Raw genomic sequence first — 20,323 nt, forward strand, 5'->3', positions numbered from 1 at the left:
TTGGTACTGAATCCCTCAAGATTTTAGTGAATTTTCTGATTTTTTTATTTTGCCCAGCCACAGATGGTTTTATATTCGATAACACAACATTTTCTATTTTTCTTCCAAGTATTTAATAGATTCTTATGACTTGAATTTTTAGTTGTGGGGCTCTTTTCTATGGAAATAATGTGATGATAGTAATGAAAATCTTTGATACTTCTTAGATTTCATGCTCAAAAGTCACAGGAAACTTTGTAAACTCGATCTAGTGATGATAGTTGTAACAACCTAAAAGAAGAGGATTTGAGGCTGGGTGTGGTGGCTCACACTTGTAATTCCTGCAACTTGGGAAGCTAAAAGGAGAAGATTGCTTGAGGGCAGGAGTTCAAGAGCAGCCTGGACAACATAGCAAGACCCCTGTCTCTAAGAAAATTTAAAAAATTAGCCAGGCTTGGTGGTACACACCCGTAGTCCTAGCTACTCAGGAGGCTGAGGCAGGAGGATCCCTCGGTCCAGGAGTTCAGTGCTGCAGTGAGCTATGATGAGCCCACTGTACTTCAGCCAGGGCAACAGAGTGAGACCCTTTCTCTTAAAAACAAACAAACAGTCAAACAAACAAAAGGATTGGAATTTCTAAAATTTATACCAGAAACTGACATCTACTCTGATCACTATTCCTATCAGTTTTTCATTAAAAGTTGCTTTTACCAATATGCTCTTACTGTTAAAGTTATGACCAGAACATAATGTTTAGTAAATTTCTCTTCTGAGAAGGAATGTCCGTGTTCAGTTCTTGTTCAGAGAACATGGCCTTTTCTCTCTTTGAGTTCAAGTGTGTTTGGTTCTGTAGGAAGCTCTTCGTGTAGTGAAGATCTTGCAGAACCTTGATCCACCATTTAGCATTGATGGGAAGATGGTAGCTGTAAACCTGGCCACTGGAAAACGAAGGTAAGGCAGAAGAGTGCACTTGAGTCACTTAAGACAGAAGGTAAGGCACTTTTCGTGGCTGGACAGACAGATATTAGGCTACGTATGGAATGTCCGATTTCCGTAAGTACTAAGTTTGACAGTTGATATCTCTGACATTTCACTTTGACACTTTTTTTTTTTTATCTTGAAGGTACATCCTTCAAACACACATCTTGGCTTGTGATTGTCTTTCAGGGTTTTTTTAGAGCAATTTTTGTGAAACGATGGATAAGTTAAAAAGTTTATGTTATTTTTGAATATGAGTTCCATCATGGAACCAGTGCAGCACAGACAGGTTGAAATATCAATGAAATGTTTGGGAAGCATGTGGCTGGTGAATGCACAGTATGTCAATGGTTTAAGAAGTTCCATTCTGGTGATTTTAATCTTGAAAATGAGCCCTGTGGGTGACCTGAGACCAAGGTGGATAATCATGAGCTGAAAAGCTATAGTTGAAGCAAATCCATCATGACCTACATGTGAATGATTTAGCGGCAAGGTGTGCCATTACTATTTCAACAATATTGGCCTATTTGAAACAAATGGGCAAAGTAAAGAAGCTGGATAGTTGGGTACCACTTGAATTAAACGAACATCAGAAGAGAAATCATCTCAAAGCTTGCCTTTCTTTGTTGTCACGACATAAAGGTGAACCATTTCTACACCATATTTTTACACGTGATGAAAAATGGATTCTTCCTGACAATTGTAAGCATTCAGCATAATGTTTGGATAAAAATGAAGTGCTGAAACACAGTCCAAAACTGAATATTCATCAAAAAAAAGCTAATGGTGTCTGTTTGGTGGTCTAGCACTGGTATTATCCACTACAGCTTCATGAAACCTGGTCAGTTGATTACAGCATATGTCTGCGGCAACCAACTAGATGAAATGATGAGGATGCTTGCAGTTAAGCACCTGAGATTGATCAATAGAGACAGGCCTATCCTTTTTCAAGACCACATGTCATAAAAAACAGCACTGCTCAAACTACAGAAACTGGATTTGGAAACTCTCTGTCATCTTCTGTATTCACCAGATCTTGCACCAACTGACTATCACTTCTTCCAGGCTTTGGGCCACTTCTTGCAAGGAATAATATTCAATTCTCAACAAGCTGTGGAAAATACCTTTCACAATTTCATCACCACTCGCTCTCCAGGCTTCTTCACTGCTGGCATAAACAATCTACTGTTAAGATGGCAAAACTGTGTCAATGGTTTAGTCACATAGTTTGATTAATTGTGCTGCTTCTTGATTGAGATACAGTAAACTAAACTTTTGATTCAAAATCAGACATTTCAGCCAGGCGCAGTGGCTCTCGCCTGTAATCCTAGCACTCTGAGAGGCCAAGGAGGAGGCTCGCTTGAGGTCAAGAGTTCGAGACCAGCCTGAGCAAGAGTGAGACCCTGTCTCCACTAAAAACAGTAAAACTTAGCCAGGTGTGGTAGTGCACGCCTGTATTCCCAGCTACTTGGGAGGCTGGGGCAGGAGGATCACTTGAGCCCAGGAGTTTGAGGTTGCTATGAGTGAGGCTGATGCCACGGCACTCTAGCCTAGGCGACAGAGTGAGAATCTATCTCTCTCTCAAAAAAAAAAAAAAATCATATTTAATGACGTAATAGGCGTGATGCCTTCCCAGTATGCTTCGGGTATGTGCTTATATATTTTATTTTAATGAAGCATGCCTTGTTCTGGCTCTAGAATTGTTTTCTTTCTTAAATAATAGTACTAGTTACTATATTCCTTTCCCTTTTGACTCCTTGGTATGTTTGGGTCCCAAATAGCTGAGCCCATGGGTATGACACCTGTAGTCCCAGCTACCCAGGAGGCTGAGGCATCACTCGAGGATCACTGAGGATCACACGAGGTCAAGAATTCAAGGCTGTAGTGTGTGATTATTGCATGTAGTATGTAAATATCCACTGCACTGAGGCCAGGCGTGGTGGCTCACACCTGTAATCCTAGCTCTCTGTGTGGCCGAGGCGGGCGGATTGTTTGAGCTCAGGAGTTCAAGACCAGCCTGAGCAAGAGCGAGACCCCGTCTCTACTAAAATTAGAAAGAAATTAACTGGACAGCTAAAATTATATAGAAAAAAATTAGCTGGCCATGGTGGTGCATGCCTGTAGTCCCAGCTACTCGGGAGGCTGAGGCAGGAGGATCGCTTGAGCCCAGGAGTTTGAGGTTGCTGTGAGCTAGGCTGACGCCACGGCACTCTAGCCCGGGCAACGCAGTGAGACTCTGTCTCAAAAAAAAAAAAAATATCCACTGCACTGCAACCTGGACAACATAGCGAGACCACATCTTTTTTTTTTTTTTTTTTTTTAGTGATGGTACAGTCTTGGATGAGTAGAAAAACCTACAGACATCCTTATCCCTTGGAATCCTAAGAAAATGCTGTGCTGACTTTTTGTTCCCCTGACCTTAATCATATCCCCATAGCACTGGGAAATCTAATTCCTTTTACTCCTTCACTCAATCTTGACCCAGGAGTGGTAGTAGTGGCTGCATCAGAAAGACAGACTTACAGATATGGGGCAGATCTTGCTCTAGCACCTTTTGTTTAATAGTTGTTTTGCTCCATCAGATGGCTTTTTAGGAGTCCTACTGCTCCTCCCCTCTGGAGTATCTGGACCACCCAACCTGCTTACTGTCTGGGTTGGTTCCTTTCCCTACAAAATAGGGAAAGGAGAGTTTCTCAGTAGGGTCTATAGGATTAAACATGCCTCAAGTGCCTTTTGGTAACAGACTTATAATATGCTCTGTTATTTATTGCAGAAATGATTCTGGGGACCATTCTGACCACATGCATTACTATCAGGTAGGCTCTAATACATGGGGAGTGCACTCTTAAAATTCTCAGGTGTCTGAAAGGGTGATCTTGAATTTCCTCCAGTGGGTGACTGTTAGGTGAATGGCTATCAGCTAACTGTATAATTTTAACTTGCCTTTCTATGATAGGGTAAAAAATATTTCCGAGATAGGAGGGGAAGTGGCAGAAATTCAGAATGGCCTTCAGATACAAATCGACAAGGGCAACAGTGTAAGTAATCTTTGTTTTATTTCTATTGTTCATTTTTGTTGACTTGCTACTCATTGCTTGAAATCTGTGTGGTCATAAAGTTGGCAAGAGATACTGCTGCCTGGGGGTGCTCATCCAGAGTGAGCACCGTCTATAGCCTGTTTGGCTTGGCCACCCTAACTTTTCGGTTGATCTTGGTGAGTCCCCAATAGGAGTTTCATTGGACAGGAACTAATATTGGCTCTAATTTTATTCCCTTTAGCATCATCTGACTGCTACATATATGATTCTGCCACTGGCTACTATTATGACCCCTTGGCAGGGACTTATTATGACCCCAATACCCAGGTGAGTTTTCGACTTTGTTTACTCTGTCAATGATCTTTTTGAGAAAAGCACCCGTAATTTGTTACTTTGAGGATTTTATTCCCTGGATTTTCTGGCTGTTCATTGCATGAAAAGTAAAAAAGTTTAAATCTATGGAATCTGAACTCTTGCCTATATGGAAAATCAGTGCCTTGGTGGCATTACAAGTGAGAACAATGCTGCTCTTGGAAAAGTGTACAGTGGGTGGTCTGGATGTGTCCTGGCCCCAGGAATGGGATTTTGGATTGATATGGACTCTTAGGCTTGTGAGTAAAAGAGCCTAAGGGAACTATGCTCCTTAGACCTGGAATTGCTGGGAAAGTGAAACATTCTGCAGACTTATCTGTTTCCAACTATATCACAGCAAGAAGTCTATGTACCCCAGGACCCTGGGTCACCTGAGGAAGAAGAGATCAAGGAAAAGAAATCTACCAGTCAAGGAAAGTCAAGTAGCAAAAAAGATACATCTAAAAGAGATGGCAAGGAGAAAAAAGACAGAGGAATGACAAGGGTAAGAGAACTCGTGTGTCTGCTGTCTTTACCACATAATTACAGATTAAAATATAGGAGTCACGGACAGAGGATATCTAGGTTTGAGGTATTACTTTATTTATTTATTGGTCAAACTTCTGACCTTAAGCAGTCCTCCCGCTTCACCCTCCCTGAGTGCTAGGATTACAGGTGTGAGTCACCATGCCCAGCCCAAATTGAAATAATTAATGAATAAGTAAATAAATTTTTTTTTTTTTTTTTAGACAGAGTCTCACTTTTGCCCAGGTGAATGCCATGGTGTCAGCCTAGCTCATAGCAACCTCGAACTCCTGGCCCCAAGGGATCCTCCGGCCTCAGCTTCCCAAGTAGCTGGGGCTACAGGCATACACCACCACGCCTGGCTAATTTCTTCTATTTTTAGTAGAGACAGGGTCTTGCTCTTGCTCAGGCTGGTCGGGACCTACTGAGCTCAAGCAATCCTCCCACCTCAGCCTTCCAGAGTGCTAGGATTATAGGCGTGAGCCACCATGCCCAGCCTGAGGTATTACTTTAAAATTACTCCAATTACCTGATGTATGCAGCCCCCGTGCCTCTTATGGCCCCATGCAACTCTCTCCCTTTTACAAATGGGAAAACTATGGATATAGAACTAAATGACTCAGCTCAAATCCCAACACTTCAGCTCCACACATTTTCACTTTTTTACATTCCCTTTTTAGTGTTTGACTCTCTATACACATTTCTCTAGTTGTAATTGTAGCAAGGGATACTGTTTTATCACTTTTCATTTTATCATAAATACTTTTCCATGTTTCTATAATATTTATTGTTTTTCATGCCTATATCATAAAAATTCACAGTAAAAGTATATGCCCTAGCAACTACTAAGGAGAACAGTATGGAGGCTCCTCAAAAAACTAAAAATAGAAGGCCAGGCACAGTGGCTCACGCCTGTAATCCTAGCATTCTGGGAGGCCGAGGCGGGCGGATCATTCTGAGCTCAGGAGTTCGAGACCAGCCTGAGCAAGAGCGAGACCCCGTCTCTACTAAAAGTACAAAGAAATTATCTGAACAACTAAAAATATATATAGAAAAAATTAGCCAGGCATGGTGGTGCATGCCTGTAGTCCCAGCTACTCGGGAGGCTGAGCCAGGAGGATTGCTTTGAGCCCAGGAGTTTGAGGTTGCTGTGAGCTAGGCTGATGCCACGGCACTCTAGCCAGGGCAACAGAGCCAGACTCTGTCTCAAAAAAAAAAAAAAACTAAAAATAGAATTACCATATGACCCAGCAATCCCACTGCTGGGTATATATCCAAAGGAAGGGAATTTGGTATATTAAAAAGATCTGCACTCCCATGTTTATTGCAGCTCTACTCAGAATAGCCAAGATTTGGAATAAACCTAAGTGTCCATCAATGGGTGAATGGTTAAAGAAATTGTGGTACTTATACCCAATGGAATACTATATAGCCATGAGAAAGAATGAAATACTGCCATTGGCAACAACATGGGTAGAACTAGAGAAAATTATGTTAAGTGAAATAAGCCAAGCACAGAAAGACAAATCTCACATGTTCTCACTCATATGTAGGAGCTAAATATTAAAAACAATTGATCTCATGGAGACAGAGAATTGAATGATGGTTACTAGAGGCTGGGAAAGGTAATGGGGAGTGGGAGATAAAGTGGGGGTGGTTAATGGGTACAAAAATGCAGTTAAATAGTTAGATGGAATGAACAATATTTGATAGCATAACAACATGACTATAATCAACAATAAGTTAGGATGTACATTAAGATAATTAGAAGAGTGGAATTAGAATGGCTTTTTTTTTTTTTTGATTTGGTTTTCTTTATTGTTTTTGAGACAGAGTATCACTCTGTTGTCTGGGCTACAGTGCCGTGGTGTCAGCCTAGCTCACAGCAGCCTCAGACTACTGGGCTCAAGCAATCCTCCTACCTCCTCCCAAGTAGCTGGGACTACAGGCATGTGCCACCGTGCCTGGCTAATTTTTTTTTTCTATTTAAGTAGCCAGGCCAATTTCTTTCTGTTTTTAGTAGAGACGGGTCTCACTCTTGCTGAGACTCGTCTCAAACTTCTGACCTCAAGGGATCCTCCTGCCTCACCCCCCCTGAGTGCTAGGATTACAGGCATGAGCCACCATGCCCAGCCCAAATTGGAATGTTCTTAACACAAAGGAATGATAAATGCCTGAGGTGATGGATATCCTGATTCCCCTGGTTTGATTAATTCACATTGTATGCCCATATCAAAACATCACATGTACCCTATAAAGATATACAACTATTATGTACTGGTAATAATTTTTAAAAAAAGTATATGCCCTATTTTCTTCATTACTTCTGCATTGTTTGTCTCCTCTTTCTAATCTTACACTGTCATAATATGCAGCATTTAGCATTTTATTTGTTTCTCCATTTAAATTACTTCGTTAGAGTAAATTTTCAGAATCAAAGATGATGAAAATTTTTGCGTTTAATATAAAATCAAATTATTTTCTAAAGAATTACGTTGATTTACCCTGATACCAGTTGTACATTAGTGAAAATAGATGAATTTGCTTGTGGTTCAATTCATATCTTATTCTTCTTTGTAATAATATTAGTTGTTTATCTAGAGATGCAGGAAAAGCAAGGAAACAGAGTGTGTTTGTCTAAGAATGTAGACGTTAGAGTCATACTGACTTAATATCCGGTTTCTATTTCTACCATTTAATCTTTCTAACCATATTCCCAATCATTTGTAAAGCGAAGTTATTATTGTCTATCTAGGAAGATTGTAGTAAAGTCTGAAGAAGATAATGCCTCATCTGGTACCTGACATACAGTAAGCATGCAATGTATACTGAATACTATGTTTTTAATGGCTCTTTATTTTAAATTCACTATAGCAACATCACAGATATTTCACAAATTAGGAAGTTTGGAAAATCAGCCTAATTTCAAGAGTTAATTCTTAACCCAGTTTTTATGAGTGAGTATCTTATAAGAATTATCTCTTGGTTTGATCAGTTTCAGGAAAATACCAGTGAAGGAAAGGCCCCCCCAGAGGACGTCTTTAAGAAGCCCCTGCCTCCTACTGTGAAGAAGGAAGAGAGTCCCCCTCCAGTAAGGCTAACACTGATCCCCTGTGCTAGGGGTGGAGCTGGTTCTGGGTGGGAAAGGAAGCTAAAAGGCAAATGCCTCACTTTAGCATTGGTCCTTTAGCTCTCTGTGTCTCCCAAATAAGGATTCCTCTTGAGTACAAGCATAATGCAAATTTTCCTGTCTGGTAATAGGGTTATTACTAAAGAATCAGAGGCAGTTACCTGCTCTCTCTCTCTACCCTGTGCCATTCCACCAGACCAAGAGATGCCTGGCCCTTTTTATGATCTTATTCTTGTCAATTCTTCTCTAAATTACCAAGGAAACTCATTTTCCTGGCCTTGGTGTTTCCTGCCTTTTGGTGCCACATAACAATCTCTTAGATAGAGACTGCATGCATGGTCATTATTATAATTTCTGCCTGGCCAGAGTGAATGATGCTAATATTGGCACCTATTTTTTAGACACTTCAAAGTTACAATCTCAATCTAATCCTAGCAATTCTGATTCAATACAAATATATAACAATATGGCTATACTTTATTTTTTGTTTTGATTGATCATAGAACCAGTGACCATGCGTTATTATTTAACAATTCCCACAAGGTACTCTTTGCCTGCTCCACATTATGATTCAGCTCATTGTAGCATCTCTCCTAACCATGCCTTTGTCCTTACCTCACTCAGGAACTGGATCTATCTCCCTGACTGCTTATCACTGTGGTTGCTTTTAGTTTACCTCCTAAATCCCATTTGTTATAGCTTTGATGAAATTCATCTTTCCTTTCCTCCATTGGTTACAGTGACTTGGAGGTATTCATCTCTTCCTCTTTGTGACTTGTAACTTTTTAACTCTTTTGCCATTTTCTGTGAATTCCTCTTTTCTCTTCCTTCTCACATTCTGTTCCTAGAGTCACTTCTAAGGGAACTGCTCAGGTTTATCTCAATGAGCAGGAAGCAGAGTCAAGCTCTAGTCATGTTTATTCTATCTGAGAAATGAGCAGCATGGTCAGTGGGCCCATGGTGGAATAATGAACCCAATTCCTTATCCCAACTAAAAGAGAACAAAGAAAGGAGATACCTGTATCAGAATATCCAAAAAACAGGCCCCAAAATACAGGTTGAATTTGGTGTTGATTCCTGGCTTTCTCCTTCCAGCCTAAAGTGGTAAACCCGTTGATTGGCCTCCTGGGTGAATATGGAGGAGACAGTGACTATGAAGAGGAAGAAGAGGAGGAACAGACCCCTCCCCCACAGCCCCGTACAGTACAGCCCCAGCAGCGGGAGGAGCTGACCAAGAAGGAAAATGAAGAAGACAGACTCACTGACTGGAATAAACTGGCTTGTCTGCTCTGCAGGAGGCAGTTTCCCAATAAAGAAGTTCTCATCAAACATCAGCAGCTGTCAGACCTGCACAAGGTATTAGGAGAAGGGGATATGACCTTTTAAACCTTTCACTTTTATCATCGATAGGCTTTACAGGGAATAAAGAAGCTTATACCGTCCTTCCTGAGCATATGTCAGCCCCTGTTCCTATCATTAAATCAGTCTAATTCTAGAATGAATTGCTCTGAAATAAGGTTGTGCCCACCTTTGAAGAACTTCAGTGCGTAAACCCAAGGGCAAGCAGCATGGCTTTGTTTAGGGCACCAAATATAGAGGATGTGCAGGAAGAGAAAGAGCTGTGGAGTAGGAAGCTTACTTGCTGAGTTTCTCATCTTAGTTCTGCCATTAGCCTAACAACTGGACCTCAGATAAGCCCATTCTCTTCTTTGGTACTTGATAGCTTCACCTGATTCTATCCAGCTCTGACAATGCGCGGTTTTCACTATAGGTGAGTCAAATTCTACCATCTCTTCATATAGTGAGTATTGCTATAAGCCATAGCATAACAGATATTCTCAGGGTGTTAAACTGAAATACATTAGTCCTCCCCTACAGTCTTCCTATTTATATGTACTGACCAATGAGCCAAATTACAGACAAATAAAGCCCTTAGAATGGACTCATGTTCTCAGATTAATTTGTTTTACACTCCTTCTCTAGCAGACGTTGTAAGAGCAGTCGATAGGACTGGATTTAGACTTTATCTCAGCACAGAACCCAAAGTCTTACTTAGCTAAAAGCTGAAACATTCTGCTTTTGGTAGTAGGTACACTACTTTTCCCAGCCACCTCTACAGAGGTTCTACAAAGCTTCTAGGACTATGAGAAACTTCCTGACTATCCTAGAACAGATTACCTCCCACATCCCTTTGACCTTCTGGAATTCCAAGTCATCAGACTGACACATTTGATATTTCAGCTCTCTGGAGTAGACACTAATAAATGGCTAAAGAGAGGAAAAATATTAATAGTTGTCAGGAAAGAGAAGCCACAGGTCTGGTAAACCCACAAACTGAACTGACCCTAGGACAATGGAAAGTAGACTGTAGTACTTTTCGTTTTCTTGGGTCTTCCAGTACAAAGAACTACCTCTCCATATAAAGACTGCTTTAGACTCTTTAAGTTTCATTTATGTGCCTGAGAGCTTATGTAGTAGAGCCATGCTTAAAGACTATGGGACTTTCAGAGCAATCTTTTGGTTCTTTCAAGACCCTGGGGCTCCTTTTTATATTTCTCTGGGGGGTTGAAAGAGTGGGTGATTGGTGGTGGTGGGCAGGGTGTATGGGCATTTGGTTTTCTTCACTGCTGTGCTCAGATCCTCTCTCCCATAATTTTCACCTTAAATAAAGAAATATACCAGATTTTTGTATTCCACATTTTGGAGAAAAGTAGAATGACATTTCCTCTTGTGCCACACCATATAACTAATCTATGTTACAAGACTGCATCAGAATCTGGGTTCCCATTGATGAGACAGAGACTAAGGCAAGACCAGTTATAGGGATTGTTGCTTGCAGGGTACAGTAGTCATTTAGAAGAGTTGATCAGTCAAAAGAGCTACAGTCCTAAAGCAGCTATTGGGAAAGGCCTAGAGGCATTTCTAGGACCATTTTTTTCTAGACCTATACTCATAGAGTTCCCTCTCTTCTCAGCAAAACCTGGAAATCCACCGGAAGATAAAACAGTCTGAACAGGAGCTGGCCTATCTGGAGAGGAGAGAACGGGAGGTAAACTTCGGTGACGGTTACTCCTTTGACCCCCAACTCTTTTTGTTTTCTGGTGTAGACTTTATAGGCTGTGCTGATCCCTCCTTACAAGAAGACAAGAGAGTGAAGAGGCCCCAGGAGATGGTGTATATGTTTGTCAAAACTTGGCTGGGCATGGTGCCTTATGCCTATAATCTTAGCACTTTGAAAGGCCAAGGCAGGATTGCTTGAGGCCAGGATTCAAGACCAGCCTGGACAATATCAAGACCCCGTCCTTACAAAAAATAAAATAAAATAAAAATTAGCCGGGTGGCACGCGCCTATAGTCCCAGCTACTCAGGAGGCTGAGGTGGGAGGATCCCTTGAGCCCAGGAGTTGGAGGTTACAGTGAGCTATGAGGACACCACTGCACTCTAGCCTGGGCAGCAGAGTGAGACTCAATTTAAAAAAAATGTTTTTTTACTTTTTGGAAAAATTATGGATTCATAGAAGTTGCAAAGAAATGTATAGATAAGTCTTGTGTATGTTTTGCCCAGCCTCCCTCAATGTTGATATTTTGTATGTGTATGACTATAGTACACATATCTAAACCAGGAAATTGGCACACCTCATCAAATTATACCTTAAAATGGATTGTTTTTACTGTTGATAAGTTATACCTCAATAAAGTTGATTTCATCACCCCCTCTCCCAGCCCCAGAATTTCCTTCCCTGCCAGTTCTTTTCTCCATAGCATATTCTTATTGTTTGTTTTTTGAAACGGGGTCTTGCTGTGTTGCCCAGGCTGGTCTTGAACTCCTGTACTAAACAATTCTCCTGCCTCAGCCTTCCAAGTAGCCAGGATTATAGGCACATGCCACTGTACCCAGCAAGTTGATATTTTTTAAAAAGGTGTTGTTAGAGTCTCCAGGGAGGTCAAATAAGTAGCACTCCTCTTTTCTATTCAACTTTTAAATCAGTTTAGAAGTTGGAGTATTGAATAGGACTGCTGAAATAGCATCTTTTACTGTTAAAGGCTAAGCTGGAGGGTGTAGCTTAGTGTGAGAGGCACATAGACTTGCTACCTCGACCATACAATTAGGCTGACTCACCTACCCAGTTACAGGCATCACTGGCTTCTCTTATGTGATGGTTAAGAATCCACCTATTGGAGATCACCTGCTTCTCAGAAGGGATAAAGACAGCTGAGCCAAGCATGCCAGCTTATTTTTTCCAAATTTTCCAGTCAGAGAAGTCACTGCTTTCTCTAGAAGAATATGTGAAGGAGTTTGAGATTCTAGTAGTTACCAGTTGACTACCTTCACATTAAAAGAAATATCAGGAATGGGTAAAGCTTCCCCACTCCCCAGTTCCCTCAGGTGGAAATTTCAGGTCTGCTCTTGTGCTTACCAACAGGGAAAATTTAAAGAAAGAGGAAATGATCGCAGGGAAAAGCTCCAGTCTTTTGACTCTCCGGAAAGAAAACGGATTAAATACTCCAGGGAAACTGACAGGTAAGCAAGGAATTCTTTATTCAGCCTAGGCCTCTAGGCCTAATGGTAAAACCATCACCTTCTCCAGCTGTGCTAGTATTTTCTCTCTCAGGGAGGTGAAGTTATCAGAGTAGATTGTACCTGAACTCCTTGAGCATGAGGTCCACCCCAGCTTTTTGACCATCTGTCTTTATACAGGGAATGTCTGTTTACATGGAAGGTTGCCTGGCTGCTTCAGCTGCTCAAAGCCAGGGCTAGAGTGGCCATGGTCAGAATCGCTGTCTCTCTTCATCAGTAATGCTGTACCCTCCGTATGGGCCTTATAAGAATGTCACACTCAGGCTTTTTCTCTAGGGAATGTGCATTTTCACAACGTAGGTGCTAAATAAATACATGGTTGGCTATTGATGGAGATGTATGATCTCTGCCTTCCTGTACTTGTTTCCAGTCAGATGTTTCTCAAGGTGTAAGCCCAGAGTTATGTAGAATGTGTTGATAACTCACTTATCAACAGGTACTGCACTAAGTTCAAAGAATGCTTCAGTGAACAAGACATATATTATCCTTGACTGAACACAGAATGTGTAAGTAATGATGTGTCCAATAGGGCAGACACAGAAATTAGTGGGGAAGAGGAGGGAACACTAAGGATGAAAGAGAGCTCATGATTTAGGAATTTCAATTAGCTTGGCATGCTGAACATTGGGGCTATATTATTGAGTTACAGGAGATAAAGCTGATCCAACAGATGGAGGCCAGTTCACGATGTTCATATTCCTTGAACACCATGCTAAGGCTTTATCTTAAAGGCGGTGTGAGGTTATGGAATGATTTTAAGCAGGGTATTGATCTAGCTTTGTGTTCTGGAGAAATTACTAATAACGTGAAGACAAGTTTGTAGAGAAGTAATGACGCAACTTCTGTTGTGATTCAAGTGAGAGATCGCAGTTACCCAAGAGAAGGCCATGAGTATGCAAAGGTGAGTAGATTAGAGAGAGTCTTTGGGGCTGGGTTGTGGTGGCTCACGCTTATAATCCTAGTACTCTGGAAGGCCAAGGTGGGATGATCGCTTGAAGTCAGGAGTTTAAGACCAGCCTGACCAAGAGTGAGACCCCTGTCTCTACTAAAAATAGAAAAAATTAGCTGGCCAACTAAAATAGAAACAAAAAATTAGCTGGGCATGGTGACAAGCGCCTGTAGTCCCAGATACTTGGGAGGCTGAGGCAGGAGGATCACTTGAGCCCAGGAGTTTGAGGTTGCTGTGAGCTAGGCTGACGCCATGGCAGTCTAGCCTGGGCAACAGAGCCAGACTCTGTCTCAAAGAAAAAAAAGAGAGAGACAGTCTTTGTGATTGACTGGTTGTCTGGAGAGAGGGAAAAGTCACTGATGATGCACAGGTTTCTATTGGGCAGCTGAGAGGAAAAGGGGCAGTAAAGGCCTTGAAAGGGTTAAAAGGGTGACAAAAGGGTACACTAGCAGGAGGAGACGTAGTCATTTATAACGAGAGAGTTGTGCAGGTCTGTATGTTGGTAAGCAAAAGAACCAGTAGCCAAAGGAGGTTATGACCATGGGAAAAGGGAGATAGATGATTGACAGAGCAAGGCCCCTGAGGAGGCAGGACAGAGTCTGTGGCTCTGGCATTCTTACTTATTGGATCACAACCCACAATAAGAGATACATTTTTGTATCATGGCCCAATAATAAAGAGTGTGTGTTTAACTGAAAAAGAAGTACTCAACTGAAAAAGAATACTTCCTTACTGTGTGCATACACTCTGACATTTCTATTCCAGTATATTCTGTTTTCATTTTGAAGAAGTGTTAGGGTGGGACCACTTAATCAATGTGGCACCCCATTGGGTCATTTTCTGCAATTTGAAATAACAGTGGAGTAGGACAAAGGTGAAAGAGTCAGCCACTAGGAGGAAGGACACCTTAGCCCTGAGTCAGTTGGGATCAGGCTAGGCAGGGTACAGAAAGAGACCTTCCTCTATTCTCAGCACCTTTCATACCACATTCTCCTGGCTCTCCTTCTCAGTTGTCTTTCCTGCTCCTCTTCCTTTTCTGGGTAAATCTCAGTGTTCTCCAGGACTTTTCTCTCAGTGCTCCTTTATTCTTGCTGCTCTACCCACTTGACCTAGGTTTTCTAAGGTACCCAAGGGCATCAGCCACCACCAATGGGCTAAAAGGTCCTGTGGCTCCATCTCAAATCAGTTCTGTTTTCTGAGCTCAAAATTGCTATTTCCATTTGCCTCCTGGACATGTACTCTTGGACACTTCTCATGCTCCTCATACTGAGTAATTATTCCTTATTACATTCCACATTATACTCCAGTCCAGTCCTACTAAACTTCCTGTATTCCTGTTTCAGAGTAGCAACATTGTAGCATCACTGCCTACCCAACCTAGTCTTCTTCCTTTATCCCTTATATCTAATTAGTGGTCAAATCCCTAATTAAGTCTTGCCCCCTGTCTTAGTCTGTTTTGTAATGACACCCACAACAATACCACAGACTGGGTAATTTATATAATGAACTGAAATGTATTTGGCTTATCGTTCAGGAGGCTGGGAAGTCCAAGGTGCTTCAGCTGGTGAGGGCCTTCTTGCTGTGTCATCTCATGGTGGAAGGTGGAAAAAGCAGGAGAACTTGAGTGAGACGGAGTTGGGGGAAGGGGGTCAGTCTCATCCTTTTATCAGGAACCCACTCTGAGATAACTAACCTTTACTCCCACAATAACAGCATTAATCCATCAATTCATACCACTCCTCTCCTGGACAAATTTTGTGTTTTATATTCTTTCATTTCTTGCTTGTGTCCTCCTTTTCTCTCACGTTTTTTCTAGTTGACTTAACTCCTCATTTATCAAGACCCAATTCAGGTACCTTCCTGTTGAAATTCCTGTCATTTTCAGTAATACCCCTTCAGAGTTTATGGTCCCTCTACTGTATATCTATGACAAATATCCACTGTTCCCAGATCTGTGGTTGAGCTCTTCAGTTTTCTACAAGCATCTGTTGACATAATTCTCAAATCCTTCCTCATAAACACAGCCAAATCTTGGTCATCTCTGTATCCCCAGGACAAAGGCTGGTACCTAGCTAGCAGGTACTCAGAAGTATTGTTGAATATGCTTTATAGGAGATAGATGTAAATCAAGAAGACAGATTTTAATTAGGCTCACAAGCAGGGCACCTTGAAAGTGATGGGTCTGCTTCTTTTGCAGTGATCGTAAACCTGTTGATAAAGAAGATATCGACACCAGCAGCAAAGGGGGCTGTATCCAACAGGCCACTGGCTGGAAGAAAGGGACAGGCCTAGGATATGGCCATCCTGGATTGGCTTCTTCAGAGGAGGTGAAATGGTTTCCATCTTGTTGCGGGTGACACAAACCTAAAACATACTTAACTTTCACTTTCCGTCCTAGAGTGGTGTCCTTGTCTTTTAGGTGGGATTTCTCTACTGCTAGCATAGGACACTATGCTACTTCCATAGGACTGTCCTACTTCCATAGGACATGGAAGCTGAGGAACCCTTTGTTCTTGATTACTGGCATGCTGGGCTCTTTGTGGTTTGAGTGGTGTTGGGAAGGAAAGAAGTCGGAATGGGGTTCATCATACTCTTATAAGGAATAAACAGTGGAGCAGTATGGCAATCAAACAGTTTGAGACTGAAGAATCATTTGATAAAAAGATTCAGATAACTAGCAATGAAAGGTACAAAGGCATCTCTGAGAAGGATTATCAGCAGAGATCTTTGATGGCTAAAATTTGGGGAGCATGTGGTTAGTCCTGGGACTTTGCCCCTCATATTTGAGGAACAGCCTCTAGAAAAGGTGGTAAGAGGGAACATTGCTCATTTTATGTTGGCTTGATTCTCCTCTGAAAATGCCAACCATAAGAGATTGTCTTATCTCCTACAGAGCTTCTTATATCTCTGATATTGAAGCCTGTATCCTACAATCATGGTATCACCACTCTCCTTATTCATCTTGGGTATTTGTTTAATAATGAAAGATTCTAAAAAATTCTCCTGTATCCTGCTCCTTATTGATCCAGAAATGCTTGTGGCGAAAGACCAGCCCTGAAGCTAATGAATTCATAGGGCCCACTTCACTGTTTGTCTCTGATTTGCAGACTGAAGGCCGGATGAGGGGCCCCAGCATTGGGGCCCCAGGAAGAACCAGCAAGAGACAGTCTAATGAGACTTACCGAGATGCTGTTCGAAGAGTCATGTTTGCTCGGTATAAAGAACTCGATTAAGAATGGAGACAAGTCCCGCAGGACACACCCTCTTCTTGTTTTGTTTGTCTGTCTCTCCTTTTGTTTTGTTACTGTTCTTGCTGCTAGAACTTTTTTAAATAAACTTTTTTTCAATGTGATTTTAAAAAATTTTTTTCCCCAAAATGGTTGGGGGCGGGGCTACTGGTAGAAGGGAGAGAATGCGTTGGTGTGTGTCCATCTGAGGTGACTCTGAAATGGACACTAGTGCTACAGTGAGCCCCGGAACACTGACTGCTATTAGTGTGCTCGGGTAGGTGGCAGTGACCTTTAAACCGTAGATTGTGTGAGTGCTATGATATTTTAAATTGTCCTAATCTAAACAATGAAAATAGCATCTCATTATTTCTTGTTTTTTTTGGTAACTGCTGAGGCTGAACTTATTTCTGTATGTTGGTTTACTACTCATTAGACCTTCAAAAATCCTCTTCTGTCTTCCTTGTTGTTACAGGGGTTGTGGGGAGAATGTGACAACTCTTTTTCTGAGTGCCTACTGGGTACTTGATGCTTCATACTTTGTGATCACAACAAGTTGGCATAGTAAGGATTACCATTCCTCTCTAGCCACTGCCCCAGCTCTTCTCTCCTCCATAGCTAAAACTCTCCAAAGGGGTATCTGCCCTCTTTCAAATCTTTCCCGATTTCCCCACCATCATTACTACTGCAATTTCACAGGATTTGCTTCAAAATTGAGCTTTAAAAAAAAATTGTTTGTAGATAAAAGAACTATATAGCCTATGAACGTATTATAACTTTTAAAAATAATTCCTTAAGGTAACATGTTACAGTACTAAGAATTTCACATTGCAGATGTCTTAAGGGAAGAATGTTACTTAGGAAGAGAACTGATTATTTAGAAGATCATCTTAATGGTGTAAGGCAGGAATCTATAAACTTTCCTGTAAAGGGCCAGAGATTCAACATTTTAGGCTTTATAGGCCAGATCATCTCTGTCACAGCTATTCAACTCTGTTGCTGTAATGAGAAACCGCAATAGGCAATCTATTTTTTTTTTTTTTCTTTTGAGACAGAGTCTTGCTCTGTTGCCTGAGCTAGAGTGCTGTGGCGTCAGCCTAGCTCACTGCAACCTCAAACTCCTGGGCTCAAGAGATCCTCCTACTTCAGCCTCCCGAGTAGCTGGGACTACAGGCATGTGCCACCATGCCCAGCTAATTTTTCTATTTTTAGTAAAGACGGGGTCTTGTTCTTGCTCAGGTTGGTCTCGAACGCCTGAGTTCAAGTGATCCTCCTGCCTCGGCCTCCCAGAGTGCTAGGATTACAGACATGAGCCACTGCATCCGGCCCATAGGCAATCTATAAACAAGTGGTTGTGGCTGTGTTTCACTAAAACTTTATTTACAAAAACAGGGCCCTGGCCAGGCACAGTGACTCATGTCTGTAATCCCAGCATTTTGGGAGGCTGAGGTGGGAGAATCACTTGAGGCCAGGAGTTCAAGACCAGCCTGGGCAACATAGGGGAACTGTTCCCTATGAAAAATTTAAAAATTGAAAAAAAAAAAAAAGGGCCCATGCTAGAATTGCCCTGCAGGTTATAGTTTGCCAGCCTCTGGTCTAAGGGTGTAGTCTATATGCATAAGGCTGAACCTAGGAGGCTTGAATTTCACTGTTATAAAAAAAAAAAAAAGAAGGGGGAGGGACTTGGCTTTTTGTAGGAAGGTATGGGTAGTAAGGAGTGAGAGATGGAAGGAGAGTATGCTAAGGAGAAAACATCAGCAACAGGAATGATAAATGTGAATGTAAATTATTTGCCCTGCTGTGTCCAGATATAATTCCTTTCTCTTAATCTTTAATATTAGTCTGTTCATCCCTCCAAAAGGAAAAGCAAAGTCAGGAGCACATTTGAGAAACTGAGAGCCCCAGGTTCTGGGACTTGCTACCATTAGTGTTGCATTACAGAAGATGGGCCATTTGAATCTTTCAGCCCAGACAGATGCACTACTCTAAGAACCCTTCTGGTATAACTGATGCTCTGTAGGTACATCTGTGGTGCATCTCATTACTTTCTGTCTGAGTAGGTCAAAACCCTTTTTTGGAGGGGGAAAAGCAGGGAGGGACAGGTTCTCACTCTGTTTTCCTGGGCTAGAGTGCAGTGGCATCATCATAGCTCATTGCAACTCCTGAAGGGATCCTCCTGTCTCAGCCTTCCAAGTAGCTGGGACTATAGATATGCACCACAATGCCTCGCTATTTTTTGTATTTTTTATAAGACAAGGTCTCACTATGTTGCATAGGCTGATCTTGAACTCCTGGCCTCAAGTGATCCTCCCTCCTCTGCCTCCCAAAGTGCTAGAATTATAGGCATGAGCCACCACACCCGGCCCAAAACCCTCTTTGTAAGCTGGTCCAGTTTTGGCCTGAATTGGCCAGACTAGGTTTTCCTCCTAAACCTGTGTCACCCCACTAGACCTGGCATGAGTTTTGGGACACATCAAATGCTTCACTGTTGAAGTTGTGAGCCCTAGTTATTGGCTGCCCAGCAGAGGCAGGATTCAGTTATTAAGTGGTCGATCTATGAATGTTTTAAGAGTTTAATCTACTTGTAACTCCAGCTTACAGCAAGAACAATTATCGTCTCTGTGCACATGATACTCAGTCCACTGGGGAAAATGGACATTGAGCAATTACTGATGTGATAAGAGCCTCAGAGAGAGTAAGCTATTGGGATGGTATGACGTAGACTTGGGATTTTTTTGTTTTTTTTGTTTTTTGTTTTTTTTTACATTTGCTGGTTTATTATAAAGGCTGTTGGAAAGGATACAAATGAATAGCCACATGGAAGGGATACATAGGGCAATGTATGGTTGAGGGTCCCAGAGCTTTCCTGCCCTCTCCAGGCATGCTACCTTCTTCAGCACCTCAGTGTGTTTGTCAGGTCAGCGGTCTGAAATGTCGGTTCTTGGTGTGCTCTTGGCCAAAGAATGATCGAATACACTGAAATCAAGGTAAGCATGAAACGAGGTTTATTGAGGAGAGAAAGACAGAACTGTAGAGCAAGAACAATATACATTGGCCACAGATGATGAACAGTCCCCTTGTCATAACAAAAAGGCCTAGACTTGGTTTTTGCTTGGTGGCAGTAACATCTTCCCTGAAGGAAGTGTTTAAGATCAGACCTCAGAGACTAGTTTGGACCATTGACTGGTTTATTTGTCCTCATTTGACTTTTCTGTTGTAATGGAGGTTTTGCTTTTGGAAATAAGGTCTAAAGTTTTTAATACATTTTAAAAGCAATACCCTGGGTACTGATGAAAGTAGGAATGGGTATGAAAAGTGTCACCCTGTTATAGCCCGAAGAAGTTCCATGAGGGCCGGGCGCGGTGGCTCATGCCTGTTATCCTAGCTCTCTGGGAGGCCGAGGCAGGCGATTGTTTGAGCTCAGGAGTTCCAGACCAGCCTGAGCAAGAGCGAGACCCCGTCTCTACTAAAAATAGAAAGAAATTAATCGCACAACTAAAAATGTACAGAAAAAATTAGCCGGGCATGGTGGTACATGCCTGTAGTCCCAGCTACTCGGGAGGCTGAG

The 20,323-nt window shown here is 41.9% G+C and overlaps 1 protein-coding gene across 3 annotated transcripts in view; it reads left to right on the forward strand.

Moving 5' to 3' along the window:
• Positions 1-16,881, forward strand: part of RBM6 (RNA binding motif protein 6) — an 86,502-nt gene extending 69,621 nt beyond the window's left edge. For all 3 annotated transcript variants that reach the window (XM_012660247.1, XM_012660167.1, XM_012660331.1), the window contains 11 exons: positions 833-930; positions 3,731-3,773; positions 3,914-3,995; positions 4,237-4,322; positions 4,705-4,851; positions 7,867-7,962; positions 9,097-9,357; positions 10,976-11,050; positions 12,425-12,522; positions 15,726-15,855; positions 16,636-16,881. In XM_012660247.1, the coding sequence (XP_012515701.1) occupies positions 833-930; positions 3,731-3,773; positions 3,914-3,995; positions 4,237-4,322; positions 4,705-4,851; positions 7,867-7,962; positions 9,097-9,357; positions 10,976-11,050; positions 12,425-12,522; positions 15,726-15,855; positions 16,636-16,761 (1,242 nt within the window). In that variant the 3' untranslated portion in view covers positions 16,762-16,881. The remainder of the gene's footprint in view (positions 1-832; positions 931-3,730; positions 3,774-3,913; positions 3,996-4,236; positions 4,323-4,704; positions 4,852-7,866; positions 7,963-9,096; positions 9,358-10,975; positions 11,051-12,424; positions 12,523-15,725; positions 15,856-16,635) is intronic.
• The last annotated feature ends 3,442 nt before the right edge of the window (positions 16,882-20,323 follow it).

The sequence above is a fragment of the Propithecus coquereli genome, unplaced genomic scaffold (assembly GCF_000956105.1).
Source record: "Propithecus coquereli isolate 6110/MARCELLA unplaced genomic scaffold, Pcoq_1.0 Scaffold1, whole genome shotgun sequence".
In the NCBI taxonomy this organism is placed as follows: Eukaryota; Metazoa; Chordata; class Mammalia; order Primates; family Indriidae; genus Propithecus; species Propithecus coquereli.